At 37.6% G+C, this 19,396-nt stretch overlaps 1 protein-coding gene across 1 annotated transcript in view; it reads left to right on the top strand.

Annotated features, from left to right (window-relative positions):
* Positions 1 to 850: 850 nt before the first annotated feature.
* Positions 851 to 19,396, top strand: part of SLC5A12 (solute carrier family 5 member 12) — a gene marked incomplete at both ends in the record, with an annotated part of 41,865 nt that continues 23,319 nt past the window's right edge. The window contains 6 exons of the mRNA XM_082661262.1: positions 851 to 1,189; positions 7,971 to 8,036; positions 9,237 to 9,288; positions 11,714 to 11,781; positions 15,972 to 16,126; positions 16,247 to 16,387. Of these exons, the coding sequence (XP_082517388.1) occupies positions 851 to 1,189; positions 7,971 to 8,036; positions 9,237 to 9,288; positions 11,714 to 11,781; positions 15,972 to 16,126; positions 16,247 to 16,387 (821 nt within the window). The remainder of the gene's footprint in view (positions 1,190 to 7,970; positions 8,037 to 9,236; positions 9,289 to 11,713; positions 11,782 to 15,971; positions 16,127 to 16,246; positions 16,388 to 19,396) is intronic.

Genomic DNA, 19,396 nt, shown 5'->3' with positions numbered 1-19,396 from the left:
TTATTGGTAAATTTATTTTCTGAAGCCTAGAGTCAAAAGAGAGTCAACTCTATTATGTTCCAGGGTGCTTCACTATAAGCACACATAATAGCTAATTATTGATCAGAAAAAAGAGGGTCAGAAAGTCAGAGACACTTAAAGACTCATCATAACCCTCTGAGGTGTTATTATTCCATGTTCCAGATGAAGCTCCGAGGGGTTAAATATTTCCTCAGCAATATCACAGCTCACTTAGGTTTGCACCAACTTGAGCAAAGGTCTCCTGATCCCTCGTTCTTTACTCCTTTTCCCCCACACCCACTGTCTCATGGAGTTTCAGGGACACACCTTCACCCTCCCTTACTCGGATGGAAGATACAGGTGATAGTTATGTTGGCATTTAACAGATTCTGTTTCACTCATTAAAAATGCTGAGGTGGTGAACTTGTATCACTTCTATGGTTCCCAGTAATGTTCAACCTTAAGTTTAAAAAAATCTAGGAGATTAAAGAGCATGTTATCTGGCAAGTTCATTCCACCCCCAGTGGTTATTAATTTTGGAACACATCTGAATTCCTTCTCTGTGGCATATGCTTTAGCAGAGGAAAAGACAGCTCCAGGCCAGGGTCAGATTTCAAGTTCTCATCTGTTGGTACCACTACCAGATCCCTCTTTGTCGTCAACTTTTGAGATCTTCCCTGAGTACAACTTGGTTTCCGAAGTGCTACACAGTGCCTCTGGTCATCATTCTCTTCACACAACCACAATCTCCTCTCCTGGAAAAGCATCTACTCTACTGAGTTTTGCTTTTGGAAAGAACTTCTCCCTGAGACCAGGTTGAGAGCGACTCTCTGGTGCCATACTTCCCAGCATGGAGGTGAAGAACTTTGAAGTTTGGGATTATGTCGTCTTTGCAGCCCTCTTTGTCATTTCCTCTGGAATTGGGGTGTTCTTTGCCATTAGGGAGAGAAAAAAGGCAACTTCAAGGGAGTTTCTGGTTGGGGGACGGCAAATGACCTTTGGCCCCGTGGCATTGTCTCTGACAGCCAGCTTCATGTCCGCTGTCACTGTCCTGGGGACCCCGGCTGAGGTCTACCGCTTTGGGGCATCCTTCATCATCTTCTTCATTGCGTACGCATTTGTGATCCTCTTCACATCAGAGCTCTTTCTCCCTGTGTTCTACAGATCTGGCATCACCAGCACATATGAGGTAAGACAACTACTTCCTTCATCTTCACTTTGGGAGGTAGTTGCTGTTTCCTCTCCACTTGAACATGTTTTGTTATTCTTGCTTTTTTCTCTAGTGATACACATTGTCTTGATGATAACACATGATAGTTGAAAAACACTCACTTATTTTCAGGGCAATTATACATCATGGGAAAAAATATTGCAGTGTTATTGGGGAAAGCTTAAGCTTTGGATACAGATACACTTGTATCCAAAGACATCTACAGACACCTACACTTTCCATCTGTAGAACAGAAATAACAAAGTCAAGCCCGCCAGGCTACTTCAATGATTAAATGAGAACATGTAGGTAGACATCTAATATACTGTCTAACTTGTAGGAGATTCTCAATGAAGGAAAGCTGATATTATTACTTGTATTATTATTAACATCAGTATTCTGCAAAGCACAAAGAACATTGTGTAGTGTCACTTTTCAGCTAAGAAAACGGAGATACAGATAAATGACTTAGTCAAGGTTGTACAGTGGATTGTATAGTTTTAGTAAAACAGTTCAGTTACTACATTAAACCAATTGCAAATATATAACTGAGGAGATTTGAGACAGTACAGATAGAGGACATATAAGCATTTCATTGAATTTAATTTACCATTTACCTTTGCCCTTTACATATTTTTTAAATTGTAGTACCCTAATAAGAAGAAATTCAGATTGTGTAAAGTACATATTTTGGGACTGCCTCTTTCTTTATAAGAATTAGCAGTGTGGCATTAAAAGGGGTTAAAAGTATGAACTTTAAACTCAGGCTACTTGGCTTTGAATACTAGCTCTGCTGCTTAACTAGCTGTATGACTTTGGGAAAATGACTTACCCTCTCTGTACCTGATTTTCACATATGTAAAATAAGAATAATAAAACTACCTATCTTAAAGAATGTCTGTGAGGAGTAAATGAGTTATTATATGCAAATACTTTTAACAGAGCCTGGCAAGTTGTAAATGCCATGGAAGAGTTTTATATTATTTATCGTTATTGTTCTTGTTGTTGTTACAGTCCCCAAATTTCTACCAATCTCTGTATAGAAACTTGAATTTATGTTTATTTGTTCATCATCCATCTTCTGTTACCTAGCCATAGATATTCTTACCAGGATCTTTTGAAGTAGTTAAAACTGAAAGGGTAGAGTCTATCTCCCGACCTCTTGAATCTGGGATGGTGACTTGCTTGTGACTTGCTTTGACCAATAGCATGTGGCAGAAGTGATGTGTGAATTGGGAGCTTAAGTCTCATGAGGCGTAATTATAGCTTCTGCCTTTGCCTTCTTGGAATGTTGTCCTGATATAGCTATGTCAGAAAGTGGGTCTAGTTGTTTTAGCTTCTGGAGGATGAGTGAACAAGTAGAGAAGAACAGAAGCACACTGGCCGGCAGCCAACACCAATCACCAGACATGTGAGTGATGCCATCTTGGATTTTCTCCCCCAGCTGAACTTCCCATTGATTGCAGCCCCATGGCAGCCCTTGATTCAAGAGAATCAAGTAGAGGAATCACCCAGCCAATCCTAATAATTGTGAGAAATATTAAGTCCTTGGTTTTTAAGCCATTGAGTTTTGGGATTGGCAATAGCCAACTTATTTAAATGCTTTGATATGCAGGGGGATTTCAAGACTAATCTATGTCATCTGTGCTACTTTGTCACTATCCTCTCCCGTGTCAAAGCATAAGGAACTGTTTTCACCCTCAAGTTATAAATTAGACTCAACTCATTTGCAATATCATACATTTTCATTATCTCCACTTGGACAGTTTATAATTGGTCTCATCATGTTGTCTCCACTTCACTTAGAGTTATTTTCTTCTTTGTCTTATCAAACACTAATAGATCTAGCATGCTATTATTTACCCTTAACACTACCTGTGAGCTGATGTCTACCTGCTTTCTCATTTTTCTTGGACTTCTTAAGCTAAATAGTTTCTGAACTACTTACTTCTCTCTAATCCAGACTTTTTCATTATAATGCCCAGGCTACTACTTCTTCCATAGTGTTTTCTAAGCATAGATTATACACTTTTTTTTTCTGTAAATTGCTTTCCTTTTAGTTCTCCTTTAAATTACATTTGTGGCATTTTAGTAATTATATTTAAAATTTGAGAAATTAGGTGTGTAGGTATAAGATATCATTATTGAGTATTATTTCAGTACAGTAAATAAAGTGACAAAATATTTGTTGTAAATGGATATTTAGGGTGTGATATGGTCTAAACCAATGTTGTGAGGCCTTTTCAAGTCATTATAAGGATTGATGTTTACTCTCAGTGGGATGGGTCATTGCACTGTTTGGGCAGGAGAGTGCTGTAATGTGATTTGTATTTCAAGAATATTACTCTAGCTGTATGTTGAGGCTAATTATAAGGTTTTTACTGCTGAAGCAGGGGGTCTAGTTAGGAAGCTATTGCTGTAATCTAGGCAAGAATGATGGTATTAGCGTGGAGACAGAGGGGATAATGCAAGTGAAATTTTGAAAGGGTGGGGAGGAGGTGCCAGGATTCTTTTATGAATTGCATGTGGGGAGTGAGACAGAAAGAGGAGTCAAGGATGGCTCCATGATACTTGAACCAACATGAAAAGTGGACTTATTTCCTGAGATGGAAAATAGTGTGGCTATATCAGGTTTGGGGTTTTGAAAATAGTCAAACATGATGGTAAATGTTACCTGTGCTATTTTTAAAAGCAAGCACAAAGCATGCAAATTTTCTGCTGAACTTCCATTTTTACTTTTGACTGTAGTTAAAACTATACACCGATCCAGGGTGACCATTGGATACGTGAGTGAGTGAATACAATCTTTCAGATGGAGAATTATGCAGTTTGAATAGTCTCTTATTTCATGGATGAGAAACCAGAGGCTTAGATAACAGAGTGAGATAGTGGCAAAGCTCAAACTAGAATTCAAGGTGTCTTACTTCTGATCTAGTTCTTTTTTTTTCATATATATTTTTCTTAATACTGTCTCTCTAGTTTGACTGAATTGACTGAATTTAGAGGAACTAAACTGAAATGTTAAAACCATTGACTTTTGCTGATTCCTATAGCAGTTTTCTCACTACCTTTCCATTTTTCAGGAACAATTTCCCCTTTGCTTTCCTAGACTTCATATGCCAAACAGTCCCAAAGCCAATATCACATAGTTTGGGTTTTGTTACATTTCTCCACTTCTGATACCACATTTTATATCAGTTATCTATTGCTGTGTAACATACCATCCCAAAACAAATTTCTTAAACCAACAATTTTACCTGCTCACAATTTTGTGGATCAGTAACCTGACCTGAGCTCAAGAGAGTCTAGTAAGACAGTAAGGTTCTTCTGGTCTTACTTTGGGCCATCTCTGTAACTGCCATCAGCTAGTGGGTTGGTTAGTGGCTCGTTGGTCTAGGGGAACTCAGATGGGACAGCTTGTAGCATACTACACTTGGTTTCATCCTCTAGTAGGCTATCCTGGGTTCTTCAATGTGATGGGAAAAGAATCCCTGTCAACCAGAAGACACAGCTCATTACAAGCAATTTTGCAGTCTCCACTTGAATCATATTTGGTAGAAATATCACGATCTTAAGTTGCGTTCCCCCAGAGGCAAATTCTGAGACAAGGAGTTTAATGCAAGTCATTTTGGGGGGAAATGATTTTATTAAGCATTGGTAGGCAAGTGGCAAGTAAGACATGGAAAAAAAGGAAGCCAATAAAGTTATGTTTTTGAGCAGGTTGTTATTGTGAGCAACTGAGGTTCTAGCTCACTGGGGATTTCTGGGGGACAATACAGATCACATGTCAGGGTTGGTCTCCTTGAAATGAAAATAACTGGGATTTTTTGGTCCAACTTCCTTTTGTCATTGGCTGAAAGACAATGATAACACCCCCAAGCACTTCTAGTCTGCCCTGTGCAAGGGGTGAGATAAAGCCCTCAAGCAGAAAATCACGGTGCAGTTAGATGCTATCAACATGTACTGGGACAGAGAATGCCAATAAGCTCCAGGGGTCACACCCACAGTGACTACTAGTCACTAAGATCCCACTATATTCCCGTCCCTGCACTTGATGTTATCGTACACTATACCATTAGATCCTACAAATGCCAATTTTAGAAAGAGGTGGCCATCATTTAGTGCAATAAACTAATCCTTCCAAGGACATGTGATTTGAACCCATGTTGTCTTCAGCTTAAAAGTTTTTCACTGTTTTTTATCCTATGATACCTGAGACTTTCAGTTTCTCTCTCAGTGACTTCCTTACTTCTTTAAAAATATTTTCCTCATACCTGGTGCCCTCAGTTACACATCCACTTGATTATTACCTGACTCACAGTGTACTGAATGTGTTGTCTGAATAAAGATGGTCTGAAAATAAGGTGGTTCTTCCCTTGGGGGAAGGGTTGAGCAGTAAATTGGGAGATGTGGATTAGTGTGAAACTGAGTCACAATTCTGTCAAGAGGAGTTTTTTCTAGGGTTTCAAAGAAGGTTCCACCTTAAGCCATCAATCAACACTTACTTATGTATTATTTCTAGGAAAAGGACACATCAGTAAACTTCTGGGTTAATCAAAATGATTTTTCTTAAATTAGATAAGAAAGAACTGCTACCAATTAGAAATTACTACCAAGAACTACCACCAGGATATTAAGTCCTCAAGTCATTTGCTACTTTTAACATTCATTTTGTTCATTCAGTACATGTTTATCATACACTGGAAGACAAATACTAGTGCCTTCTAGAATATTTGTTCAGGAATACCTTTCTTGACCTCCAACAGTAAATCAGATCCATCTGTTTAGTGTGTTCACACCTCCCTGTAGCTTTTTAGTACATACCATCACTGTAACTTTACTTTAGTATAAATTTGTTAATGGTCTCCTCTAATCTGTAAAATCCTTTGTGACATGAACTATATAATATTTGCTATCATTGTATAGCAGAATGCCATATAGAGGGAAAGTAATAAATATTTGTTAAATGAATGAATACATGAAAGACGAAGATAAAATGAATAAAATAAGACCCTGTTTACATGTACCAGGGAAAGTAAGTGTGGTAGGCTGAAAAATGCATCCCCCTCCCTCTAAAAATCATAATAAATGTTCTAATCCCAGGAACCTGTGACTGTTACCTTATATGGTTTAGAAAAAGAGATCTCTGTAAAGTTGAATAAATTAAGGATCTTGAGATGGAGAGATTATCCTGGTTAAACCAGGTAGGCCTTAAGTACAAGCACATTTATATGAGGGAGGCAGAAGGAGATTTGACAGACAGAAGAAAAGGCAGTGTGACCAAAGAGGCAGAGATTAGAGTGATAAAGCTAAAAGCTAAAGGACTGCCTGCAGCCACCAAAAACCCCAAAGAAACAAATTCTTCCCTAAGACCTCCAGAGGGAGCAGAGCCCTGCCAACACTTTGATTTTGGCCCAGTGAAATTGATTTTGAACTCCTGGCTTCCAGCAGAACTGTAAGAGAACACAGTTCTGTTGCGTTAAGCCACCCAATTTGTGATATTTTGTTACAGTAGCCATACGAAACAAATACAGTAAGCTACGCGAATCCAACACTAAAATACAAGGCAGCAGGTGATCAAGTGTTTTATCATATGAAAGAAGTTTAATATTAGTTGCCCTAAATGCTCAGAGGAGAAAGTATGAGTAGGAACAGGAATGGCAATTGGGCTATCCTTTTTTTTTTGTTTGTTTTTTTACATCTTTATTGGAGTATAATTGCTTTACAATGGTGTGTTAGTTTCTGCTTTATAACAAAGTGAATCAGTTATACATATACATATGTTCCCATATCTCTTCCCTCTTGCATCTGCCTCCCTCCCACCCTCCCTATCCCACCCCTCTAGGTGGTCACAAAGCACCGAGCTGATCTCCCTGTGCTATGTGGCTGCTTCCCACTAGCTATCTATTTTACGTTTGGTAGTGTATAAATGTCCATGCCACTCTCTCACTTTGTCACAGCTTATCCTTCCCTCCCCATATCCTCAAGTCCATTCTCTAAGAATTGGTGAATTTGGAGAGAGGGAGGCTCTCTCACACTGAAAGTCTGCCTACACAAAGGACAAATCTGCAGAGTACAAAGCATGCTGGTTGAATTATACATAATGATTTTACGTGGAGAATAAATCATGTGAGGGTTAGTGATGTGAGCTAACAAGAAGGGTGTGGACCAGACAGTAGAGAGTTTAGAATGTCAAGCCTGGGATGTGCATTTTGTTTTGTCAGTGATAGAGAGTCACTGGAAAGTTTGAGGAAAAGCATGACATGACCAGAGCTCTGCTTTAGGAGAATCAGTGCAGCAGGTGTGTGGTTGGTGGAATGAGTGGGCAAGGCTTGGAATTAGAGAGGTCAGTTAGGGGGCTACTGCATTGATCTGGGAAAGAGGAAAGGAAGGCCTGAGCTGAATCTGGGGACTGTGGGGATATAAAAGGAAATAATGGCTTTGACATATCCACTAGGAAGAGCCCTGGATAATGAGCCAGAAAATCTGGTTTTTATTGAAGCAATAACAATTTAAAAATAAAAAACATTTATCTTCTCTGACCATCAAGGGAAGCTTGAGCAAAAATTGAGTTTTACTATATCTTTGACTTTAAATAATCCAAATTTGTTTCCTTTTCTCCCAAGTACAGATAGCGTAAAATCATGTTATAAACTAAGCACTAAACTCAGAGAAATACCAAGAAAACAGAAAACCTTCTTAGCAGCGCTTATATAAAAGTTGCTGATTCTTTGCACGTCCTTCTCTCTGTTCTTTCCAGTACTTACAGCTACGATTCAACAAGCCAGTTCGCTATGCAGCCACAGCCATCTACATTTTGCAGACGGTAAGGGGTAAGAGTTGCTGCAGAGGTGGATTGGGGAGTGACAAGTATGGGTTTGTTTATTTCAGGGGGCAATTAACACAATTAAAAGAAACATTCAACACTTAAAAGAAACTACTTTCTTCTAGATAGCACTTGCAAGACAAATGATTGTACCAAGGTATTTCCACATTTCATAGACCCCATATATCTGTACAAATAATGACAAACAAATATATATATAATAAACCACCAAGGGAAAAAAAGCTTTTTCTTAAATTTATTTTGAACTCTTATTTAACCTGTTCAAGTTGCTTTTGATATGAAATGATCTGGTAACTAATTCTGTTTTGTTTTGTTTTTTTACTAGTAAACTATGTTGAACCAGAAATACCCGTTTTGCTGAAAATCTGTTTAAGACTATACTCTCAAACCAATATTCCCACATTCCCCTTTTGGACTCCTCTCCTGGGTTCTAGGGTGCCCTTTTTCTGCCCCACACTTGCCTGTGGGACACCCTCAATGCATTTCCCGTGACTCACCAAGAACTTTCTGCTAGAAGCTAACTCCCTTCTCTTTTCTTAATCAAAACTCCCACTCACTGACTGAAGGATTTAAGAACAAGAAACTGCTCCTTGACCTGTCCATAGATATTTGCCTTTTAAAACCCCACATGGATCTCTAAATGGTGAAATTTCATTTAAAATTAAATGGGACTCCATCCACTTCCATCAGTGTAGTGGCTGCAGGTCTGGGAGCTTGAAGATATACCCACTATGAAGATCACCCATGTTGGTAGTTTTCCCTGCATGGTGCTCTAATCACGGATTATTTCCATCTCCACTCTAAAATTTATGTTTCAAATTGCTAAAATGTGTTTGTGTCATGGTGATATGTGTATGATGGGGTAGTGGAAGGGTGAATCAAAAACTTAACTTGAACCCTATTTTCATATCCTTCAGAAATATACCAGATCTAGCCATAAAATCTCAAAATATGCAGCCATCTTAAAAGTCCAACACTCTTCTTCCATCGCATGCTTATTATCCCTTCTGCAAATTAGTTACAGTAGCCAAGGATTTCAAAACAAGAGTGCCTGGGATTGAAGTGTTTGATGAAGAAGTTTAAGGAAATGTAGCTCTAAGGTCATAAGGAATTTTTTAGGCAGACTTACTTTCAGTGTCACTTTTCTCACTGTTCACCTGCTTCTTGTCTCTCCACCAGATTCTCTACACAGGAGTGGTGGTGTATGCTCCTGCTCTGGCCCTCAATCAAGGTGAGCTAGCGACACTCTCTTGCACTGTCCACCATTTTTATACATGCCTTGTCACCTTGAGAAATATACACACAACATCTTGTTGAGGAGACATTCCTGTGGTTAGGGTGCTTGAATTACTGTAGTTGTCACAACATAAAGCTCTATAAACTGAACGCTGAAAACAATGCAAATAACTAGTTACTTGATTTTATCCACATGGTTCCAAACACCCAATGTGATTATTGCTTGTTTTCTAATCACTGAAGTTACGGCAATTTTTTTTGAAGTATGGTTGATTTAAAGTATGTTTTTTTAGATTGTACATCAAAGTTATTCAGTTGTATATATTTTTTGTGCAAATTATTTTCCATTATAAGTTATTACAAGATATTGAATATAGTTCCTCGTGCTATACAGTAAATCTTTGTTGTTTATCTTTTTTTTTCTATTGGAGTATAGCTGCTTTACAATATTGTGTTAGTTTCTGCTGTACAATGAAGTGAATCAGCTATAAGTATACATATATCCCCTCCCTGTTGGACCTCCCTCCCACCCTCCCCCCCAATCCCACCCATCTAGGTCATCACAGAGCACTGAGCTGATCTCCCTGTGCTATACAGCAGGTTCCCACCAGCTGCCTATTCTACACATGGTAGTGTACATATGTCAATCCTAATCTCCCAATTCATTCCACCCTCCCCTTCCCCACCCCCCATGTTCACATGTCTGTTCTCTACATCTGCGTCTCTATTCCTGCCTTGCAAATAGGTTCATCTGTACCATTTTTCTAGATTCCACATATATGTGTTAATATACAATATTTGTTTTTCTCTTTCTGACTTACTTCACTCTGTATGACAGTCTCTAGGTCCATCCACATCTCTACAAATGACCCAATTTCATTCTTTTTTATGGCTGAGTAGTATTCCAGTGTGTATATGTACCACATCTTCTTTATCCATTTGTCTGTCGTTGGATATTCAGGTTGTTTTCATGTCCTGATTACTGTAAATAGTGCAATGAACACTGGGATACTTGTGTCTTTTTTTTTTAATTTTATTTATTTATTTTTTATACAGCAGGTTCTTATTAGTAATCTATTTTATACATATTAGTATATACATGTCAATCCCAATCTCCCAATTCATCCCACCACTGCCACCCCCACCCCCATTCTCCCCCCTTGGTATCCATATGTTTGTTCTCTACATCTGTGTCTCTATTTCTGCCTTGCAAACCGTTCATCTGTACTTTTCTTCTAGATTCCAAATATATGCGTTAACCGACAATATTTGTTTTTCTCTTTCTGACTTACTTCACTCTGTATGACAGTCTCTAGGTCCATCCACGTCTCTAAAATGACCCAATTTCATTCCTTTTTATGGCTGAGTAATATTCCATTGTGTATGTGTACCACATCTTCTTTAACCATTCATCTGTCTATAGGCATTTAGGTTGCTTCCATGACCTGGCTACTGTAAATAGTGCTGCAATGAACATTGGGGTGCATGTGTCTGTTTGAATTATGGTTTTCTCAGGATATATGCCCAGTAGCGGGATTGCTGGGTCATATGGTAATTCTATTTTTAGTTTTTTAAGGAACCTCCATACTGTTCTCCATAGTGGTTGTATTAATTTACATTCCCACCAACAGTGCAAGAGGGTTCCCCTTTCTCCACACCTTCTCCAGCATTTATTTTTGTAGATTTTTTCATGATGGCCATTCTGACCGGTGTGAGATATGTATAGTAGTGTGTTTCAGTAATCTCATACTACTAACTTATCCCTACTCCTTCCCTTTCTCCTTTGGTAACAGTAAGTTTGACAATTTTGTATGGTACATACACAACCACTAAATAAGGTCATCTATAATATATGTCCTTTCTCAGCAATCTCATGAAGTTGATACTCTGAATACATGAGTAAAATGTGCTTGTAGTAATTATTTTAAGATTTATACCTGAGCCCTTTGAAAGAATAGAATCCCAGGGAAAAAAAGGAAAGAAGAAACAAAAGTGAAAGAAATTTCATAATAATACCTGTAATATTAGAAGTCCTCAGTATTCAATTTAATTGTGCTATGTGATTATAATGAGAAATATTTATTCATGGTCAACGTTTAGGTGGTTTCAAAGTACTCAGACTAACTTTGTTAAGAAAAACAAACAAACAAACAATTGGTGCAGAGATTGGAAGCTCTAGAATATTAAGAGAAATAATTTGGCTTTTAGCATTACATGAAAATTATGGGCTGGGTTGAGGTATAATAATGTAATAAAATAATCTTTATCAGAGGTGAGAAAATTTAATGAGACAACTCTAATTTGATTTCCATTTGCGCACAAAGAACACAGACAAAAATATTGTGACTTTTTCCTCATAAAGTTTGTTCTTTTACTTTCCTTAGAGAAACTTCTTTCAATATTTTTTTCTCCTTTCATAGTGACTGGGTTTGATCTCTGGGGCTCTGTGTTTGCAACAGGAATTGTTTGCACATTCTACTGTACCCTGGTATGTATCTGGCTGTGAAAAAGTATTTAGCACTCTCTCCTAATATGGGATAAGGGCTAATTTCCAACAACGGGGCATCTAAGTATAGCAGAAATTGCTATTCCACAATTAAATAGAAATATGCTGGCTTATCTATCACAGTTTCCAGAGGAAGGTGTCATTGTTTTGTTTAAAATTCTTTTCAGTACCAGCCATTAATAGAATTTGGGCTCTGGGCTCATTTGAGAAAGCCATGGCTAAGAGAAGATTTAATGACAGAAATATCTCCGTGTTCGGAGGGTAGGTGACCATATACAACTACTGAGAAAAAAAAATGTGCTCATTAACAGTGATTATAAAACATAGGTAGCATTTATATTTCACTGTCTATTGGTTGAGGAATACAAAATGCATGAATGAACGATCAAGGATGGCTGGTGTTTTGTAAAATTGAGATTCCACAACTTGTTTTTTTCTCTTATAGATGGATAAGTTTGGATTACATTTAACATTTGGTCTTACACATGGTCAGTTTTAACCAAGGAACCTGGGTGGTATTGGCAATTATATTTATATAATTGTTACAATCGGTTTAGTTCAACGAACGTTCATTGAGCACCTATTATTTGCCATGCCCTGCAATAGAAATCTTTATTCTTCTGAGTCATTGGTACCATATATGGAGGCTTTAAGTAACCAGTTAAGAATATGGCAATGGTCCCCAGATAGCTGGATTCTCCTTCCTCCTTTACAGAGAAAAATAAAGTAATTGATATATTATCATATAGCACCATCCATGTATTTTGGCCTTGTGTGCATATCACTTACTCTTTTAACATATATCATGATAACATACAATTTAAAAATGCTCTTATCTCTATTTTCATACTTGCAAATCCCACCATTTCTTTGCACTACAGTTTTATCTTATTTTTTTTCCATTCCATTCTCACTACCATAATTCTATTCCAGACATACTCCTCCTACCTAAATTTAAAATAGTCTCCTATTCCTTACATGTCTGGCCATATGTGAAAGATTAGTGACTCTGAAGTAACTTCCCATAGGAGGATAAATAGATGCATTGCTTAGCAACAGTAATGGAAGCCAGAAACAATGGAATAATGTCTTCAAAGCACTGAAGGAAAACAATTGTCAGTTATAATTGTGTATTTAGCAAAACTATCTTTCAGAAACTGACTGTCAAGAACTGAGAGAAATTACCTCTAACATATCTTCCCCTGAGAAAAACCTAGAGGAAATACTGTGGGAAGAAGGAAAATTATCCAGTTTTTGATGGAAGAAGTAATGATAAGAAAATAAAATAGTAAACCTTTAGTAAGTCTAGTCAAACAATTTCCGTTGCTTAATGAAAACAACAATAATTTTATAGTATGGTATAATTTATATAGTATCTAATAATATAGTTTATAATATTATAAATATAATAATAATGATTACTATTATATGTAATTTTGAGATTAAGAAAAAGAATAACTTTCATTTGGACATCAATAGCATGTAAATCAGGAAGAGAGTAATTAGACTTAAAGATTTTTGTGGGGTTTTTTTTTGCGGTATGCGGGCCTCTCACTGTTGTGGCCTCTCCCGTTGCGGAGCACAGGCTCCAGACGCGCAGGCTCAGCGGCCATGGCTCACGGGCCCAGCCGCTCCGTGGCATGTGGGATCTTCCCCGACCGGGGCTCCAACCCGTGTCCCTGCATCGGCAGGCGGACTCTCAACCACTGCGCCACCAGGGAAGCCCCTTAAAGATTTTTTTAATCCTCGAATTGCTGGGGATTAAGACATTTTAAAAATTTAGACTCTAAATGAAAAATTCATGGCAAAATTTCAAGCAGACTCATTTAAATAAAACAATCAGAGTAGAAAAAGGGAATTAAAACAAAGCAAAAATAAAACTGCAATTGATTTAAGAAAGAGAAGAAAAAAATACAGAAAAAGTAGAACAAATAGAAACCAAAAAGATGTCAGAAACAAGTCTGGATACTTTAATAATCACAATATATAAAAATAAACTAAATGTACTACCTCTTAATTGATTTCAGTGTTTCCCTCCACCCTGCATGCCTCTGTTAACTTAATCTTCTTAAAACATCCATCTCTTCACGCCACTTGACTGACCTAATTCTCTCCTTGCTTCCCATTGTTCACAGGATAAAGTGTAAACTTCTTAACCTAGTGTTGGAAATCTTTCAGTCTGTGAGTCAATCCACCCATCTAACCTCTTCTCACCACACCTTTGTTCCACCTCCTACCTCTTGCCGGAACACAAGCTTCAATGTCTCACCAAACTGGTGGCTCATTTATCTAACACTTTTGCTCATAGAGCAGTTTCTTTACTCTGTTAATCCTGTGGATGTGTAGCCTAGCTAAGATAACCAGTGGAAGAGATTTAAAAAAAAAGAAAAAAGTGATTCCTGCCATCCAAGAGTTTGCAATCTAGGGAGGTAAACAGTAGAACCAAAACAACAGACTGATTAAAATACCTAAGTGACACTCAAGGCACAGTCAGGATTGTAGATGAGTGGTGTGTGGGCGTGTGTGTCTCTTGCTGTATGAAGGAGTCATAGAATCAGAGAAGTTTTCATGGTAGCTTATAGCTACATTAATCTGCCTTTTGAAGCACATTTGTTAAAGCGGTGATGAAGTGGTTTGTTCTCTTGCCCCAGGTCTAGCTCAAGTTCAGGTTTATGCATATAAACCATGCCAAGTAGCCTCTGAAAACTGAGGTCTTTGATATTTGGTCTTCATATCACTAAAATATGATATTGTGATTTGGGTTTAGAAGTCTTACTGTCTTTAAAGAAAATCAAAATACCACTCTTGGAAGGTGGAAGTGAGATTGCATATTTCTCAAATTGGAAATAGAACAGAATATAGAAACACAATGCATGTGGAAGGGACTTTTATGTCTATTTTTAAATTGCATTTTAACTTTAACTACATGAGAAATGATGAGACAAATCCAGTGTCTTCTTTCTTCTCAAGATAAAGATGAAGCCTGTCATCTTTTCACAGAAGTTCTTGACACTCTGGGGGAGTAACTGGGGGTAATTCTATTTTTCAACGTTAAAAATACCACATCCTTTCATTCACATAGTGCTTATTCATTTTCAAAGTACTTTTAAAATATATCACTTCATTTAATCTTTCCTAATTTGCTCATGGCACCTTTGCCATGTTCCTAAGAGATTCTCCAGCAGCCTCTTTCTTTCCTCCTTTCTTCTTGCCCACATATTCCCAACTAGAATTGTACATTGGAATCACCTGGGGAGCTGTAAAAACACGTAGAACTGGGTCCCAGCCCAGACCTCAATTTATTCAGAATTCCTGGGGATGGGGCTCAGTCATTGGGTTTTTTTGTTTGTTTCCAAATTCCCCAAGTGACTCTAAAAAGGATCCAGGTTTGATAACCACTGCTCTAACCTATTGCTGAATCACCGTCTCCTGAGGTCTACTGTTAGATTCACCCTCCTGACACTCTGGTTTACTCGCCTCATTATTTGACCATCCTCTAGCTCTTAAAACAACTTTCTCCATGAGTGTCTGGAATCTATCATTCCTTCCTAGTTCTTTTCTTTTTTTTCAGTAGCCTACCATCTCAGTTACCCCAAATTTATTCACTGCACTAAATTTACAAAAAATAAAATCTCAAATTGTACAAGCAAGACCCAGATGATCATCCTCAATAAACCTGGCACACAAAATGTGCTCAGTGATGAAAGAAAGAAAGAAAGAAAGAAAGAAAGAAAGAAAGAAAGAAAGAAAGAAAGAAAGAAAGAAAGAAAGGGAGGAAGGAAGGAAGGAAGGAAGAAAGAAAGAAAGAAAGAAAGAAAGAAAGAAAGAAAGAAAGAAAGAAAGAAAGAAAGAAGGAAAGAAAGAAGGAAGGAAGGAAGGAAAGAAAGAAGGAAAGAAAGAAGGAAAGAAAGAAAGAAAGAAAGAAAGAAGGAAATAGAGAAAGAAAGAGGGAGAGAGAGAGAAAGAGAGAGGGATGGAGGGAGGGAGGGAGGAAATAAGGAAGGGAGGGAAGGAGAGAGAGAGAGATTGAGAAAGAGGGAGGGAGGGAGGGAGAGAAGGGGGAAGAAAGGGAGAAAAGGGAGAAAGAAAGATGCATTAGCAGAGAGGCTGTGCAGAAATGGAAGAGTTGAGGCTTCATTTTTAAGAACTCACATCCATTCTTTTCATTTCAGGGAGGACTAAAAGCAGTGGTGTGGACTGACGCATTTCAGATGGTTGTCATGACTGTGGGCTTCTTAACAGTTCTCATTCAAGGATCAGCCGATGCTGGTGGATTACACAATGTATTAGAGCAATCAGCCAATGGATCTCGACTAAATATATTTGAGTATGTCCAATGCTACTTTTTCTTGTTTTATAAAGATTTAGCCATATGACCTCATCACCTAAAATAATATTTGGGCATCAAAGGAATGTATTTGTTCACTCACTTCTCTCTGCCTCACAGCTTTGATGTAGATCCTCTCAGGAGGCACACTTTTTGGACAATCTCAGTGGGAGGAACTTTTACATGGCTTGGAATCTATGGAGTTAATCAGTCAACCATCCAGCGATGCATCTCTTGCAAAACAGAAAAACATGCCAAGCTGTGAGTTATTAATGAACATTTCAATGTTTTTTCTCTGCGCTTACATGCTTCAAATGTGTTTGTGTGTGTGCATAAAAGAGAGAAAGAAACAAAGATTCATTTAACCCTTTCAACAATTTTTTGAGGCAGGCATTACTATTCCCTTCTCCACAAGGAAGTGGCAGTGCTGGGATTTGAACTTAGATCTTTCTGTCTGCCTTTGTTCACCGTCATTTGCTGCTTTCATTTACTGAGAAATTACTGGGTTAAATTAGGTGCTGGGGGAAGCAATGCAGAAAGAAGGAGCACATATTTCTTACTTACAGTTTCTGTGATGAGATGGCCCTCATCACTATTTCCATCCAGCATGTGGTCTCTTCAATTACTGTTTTTATTTTGATGGATGTACTGTAAAAGTTTCCAAGGAGACGTTAAAAGAAGAAAACCCAAGGTAATGAAGCAAGTCGTAACAGGGCTTCAGCTGCTCCAACTCCTGCCCAGATAACCAGTCACCAGTTTTACCAGGTCTGCTTACTCTGAAGGACTCCACAGAGTTGCAACTTAAGGCTTTTTAAAACCATGCAATTCATCCCACCTTCTAGAATGGAGACCAAAGGAAGTTATGCACTTTTATTTTTTATTTTTTTGTAAAACTGGCAGAAATAAGCTAGAATTTCATTGAAAATGGGCATTTCATCCTCATTGCTGCTACCCAAGGTTCCAGCCTCTGCAGACTTGTCAGAATGCCGTTAACTTTTCTTGGAGTGAGAAACAGCCACTATGAATATTTCCACAACTGATCATAAAATACTTTCAATGCATAGTTTCTTATTTAGACAGAATAATGGCTATGGATATGGTTCAACATTTTGTAACTTGAATTTCAAAAGGGAATATGTTACTTACATAGTTAACATACCCTCAGAAGGAAGAAGTGAAAACATTATCTACTGTTCTATCAATTCACTGGTAACATATTCATATCCTATTACAATAAATAATATTAAACTCTCTACACATGTGATCATCACTTTCTCAAATAGTTGAATTACTAAAAATGTATTTAGGATCAAATATAATTTTATCTTAAAATTCACTTAAAATTAGAATTCATTTAAAATTCTGCATTAAAATAAATTAGAGTTGACGATATCTGATAAGGGAAGAATCATTAGGTGAAATAAATAATAATTCTCTGTTAAATCAAGGGGTTTTTAAAATCTTATGTGCTTGTGTTATACTGTTTATTCTTGTGAACATACCTAATTTCTCCCTATTATTATAATAGTACCTAAAAGTTAGGAAATATATTTTTTTCATCATTTTTTCAAGAGACCAAGAATAGCACTTTGTGCTTATTAAATATTGATTACTTATTGAACAAAGTAATGCTTCAAGAAGGTCATGCTTGAATGTGTAAGCACATAAATGGACACATATATACATAAGAATTTATGTGTGTGTGCATGTGTAGGAGTGTATATATGTATATTCCAGCATGTGTACTTGTGCTTGTGTATCTTTAGATCTTGTTTAGTGGATTGGTTTAAACTAAGCCACCCATTCATAATAGTTTCCTGGAATTTGTTACATTAGTATTTGATGGGTATGAAAACTGTCAGAAAAGGAGAGATACTCACGAAAGAAAATATATATATAATTTCCTAAGCATTTAGGACTGCCATTCCTGGTTCCACCCATCCCCTCCCATGGAAGGACCAGAGCTATGATGGGAATTTTGTTAGAATAAGGAAAGATGAAAAAATAAAAACTGTCTTTAGAAAAGACTTCCCTGTAAGAATCTTAGTTGATTTAGTTGATACAATTCAGGAGCGAGAAATCAGTCCAAATGGTCAGTATGGTTGAAGTGCACACAGCTGGAGGGGAGATTGCTATAGTGGGGATCTAGTGGGACCTCTCATTTGTCACGCAACTGGAGCCTCACGGACACTTCCAGGGCAACTGGGGTCCACTCAGAGCCAGCTGCCAACAGACTCATCTAGGAGACTCTACAGAAGGTTGATTACGTGCATCACTTCTGCTCAATTATCTGAGAGCCTGATGTAATTAGGACATTCCATCAGGGTTTAGAAAAATCTCTGCATCATAGGTAGGTGAAAATACATCCATAAAGTTCATACTGAATGTGGCCATAGGTTAAAACCAGAAGTGACCCATTATAGATGCATTTAATTGCATGGTCAGAATGGTGATTACTCACTAAAGACAGCTTCATCTTAAGCCAGATCTTCTTCAAACTTAGGAATAGCATCACTTACCAAATCATTTTAGACGTGCTCCCTGGAAGCTGCTTTGGACGCTTTTGTTTCTAGACTTCAGTTGACATTTCAGGACTGCAGGTAGAAGATGATGCTGTGACGGCAGGAGAAGCTGGTGCAGGTTACCACGTCCCTTCCCATCACCGTCTCATGTCCCAGCTAAGATGAGCACATCCACACCCAGTCACTTATGTTCCATTCTCTTTGCCTTTGTTTATTTTCTTTATATCTTTTATTGCATCTAAAATCACCTTGTTTATTTATTTCATTTTGGTGATTATTACCTGCCTCTAATCCCAGAATATCATCTTCATGAGGGTGGGCTCTGGGTTGCTCACTGCTATGTCCTCAGTACCTGGAAGAACCTGGTACATAGTGATGCTTCATAAATATTTTCTGAATGAATCGATGAAGTGGCTTAAGTTGCAAACAGGAGAATTAGCCATGTAGAGAATTAAAGTCTATCTCTAAAGAAAAAAATAAGTTCAAATACAAGGGCTTTAACATTCTATTATACAATTTTGCCACTGATTTCTCATTTCCCATAGTTGACTGGTGAGTTTTTAAAATTGTTTTGGATAATGGCTATACAACCTACATATGGCTGTATAACCTCTATATATTTTTATGGAGTATAACTCATTCAATCTTCATATTAGTCCTATAATAAGAAGTAAGGCAGGTATGTTAACACTCTTTTTACGAAGGATTTAACTGGCTCAGAGTCTTAGTGACTTGTCTGAAGTCACAC

The sequence above is a fragment of the Grampus griseus genome, assembly GCF_964374135.1.
Source record: "Grampus griseus genome assembly, chromosome: 8".
NCBI lineage: Eukaryota > Metazoa > Chordata > Mammalia > Artiodactyla > Delphinidae > Grampus > Grampus griseus.
The sequence above is the reverse complement of the archived record's forward strand: the minus strand, read 5'-3'. Positions and strand labels throughout refer to the sequence as shown.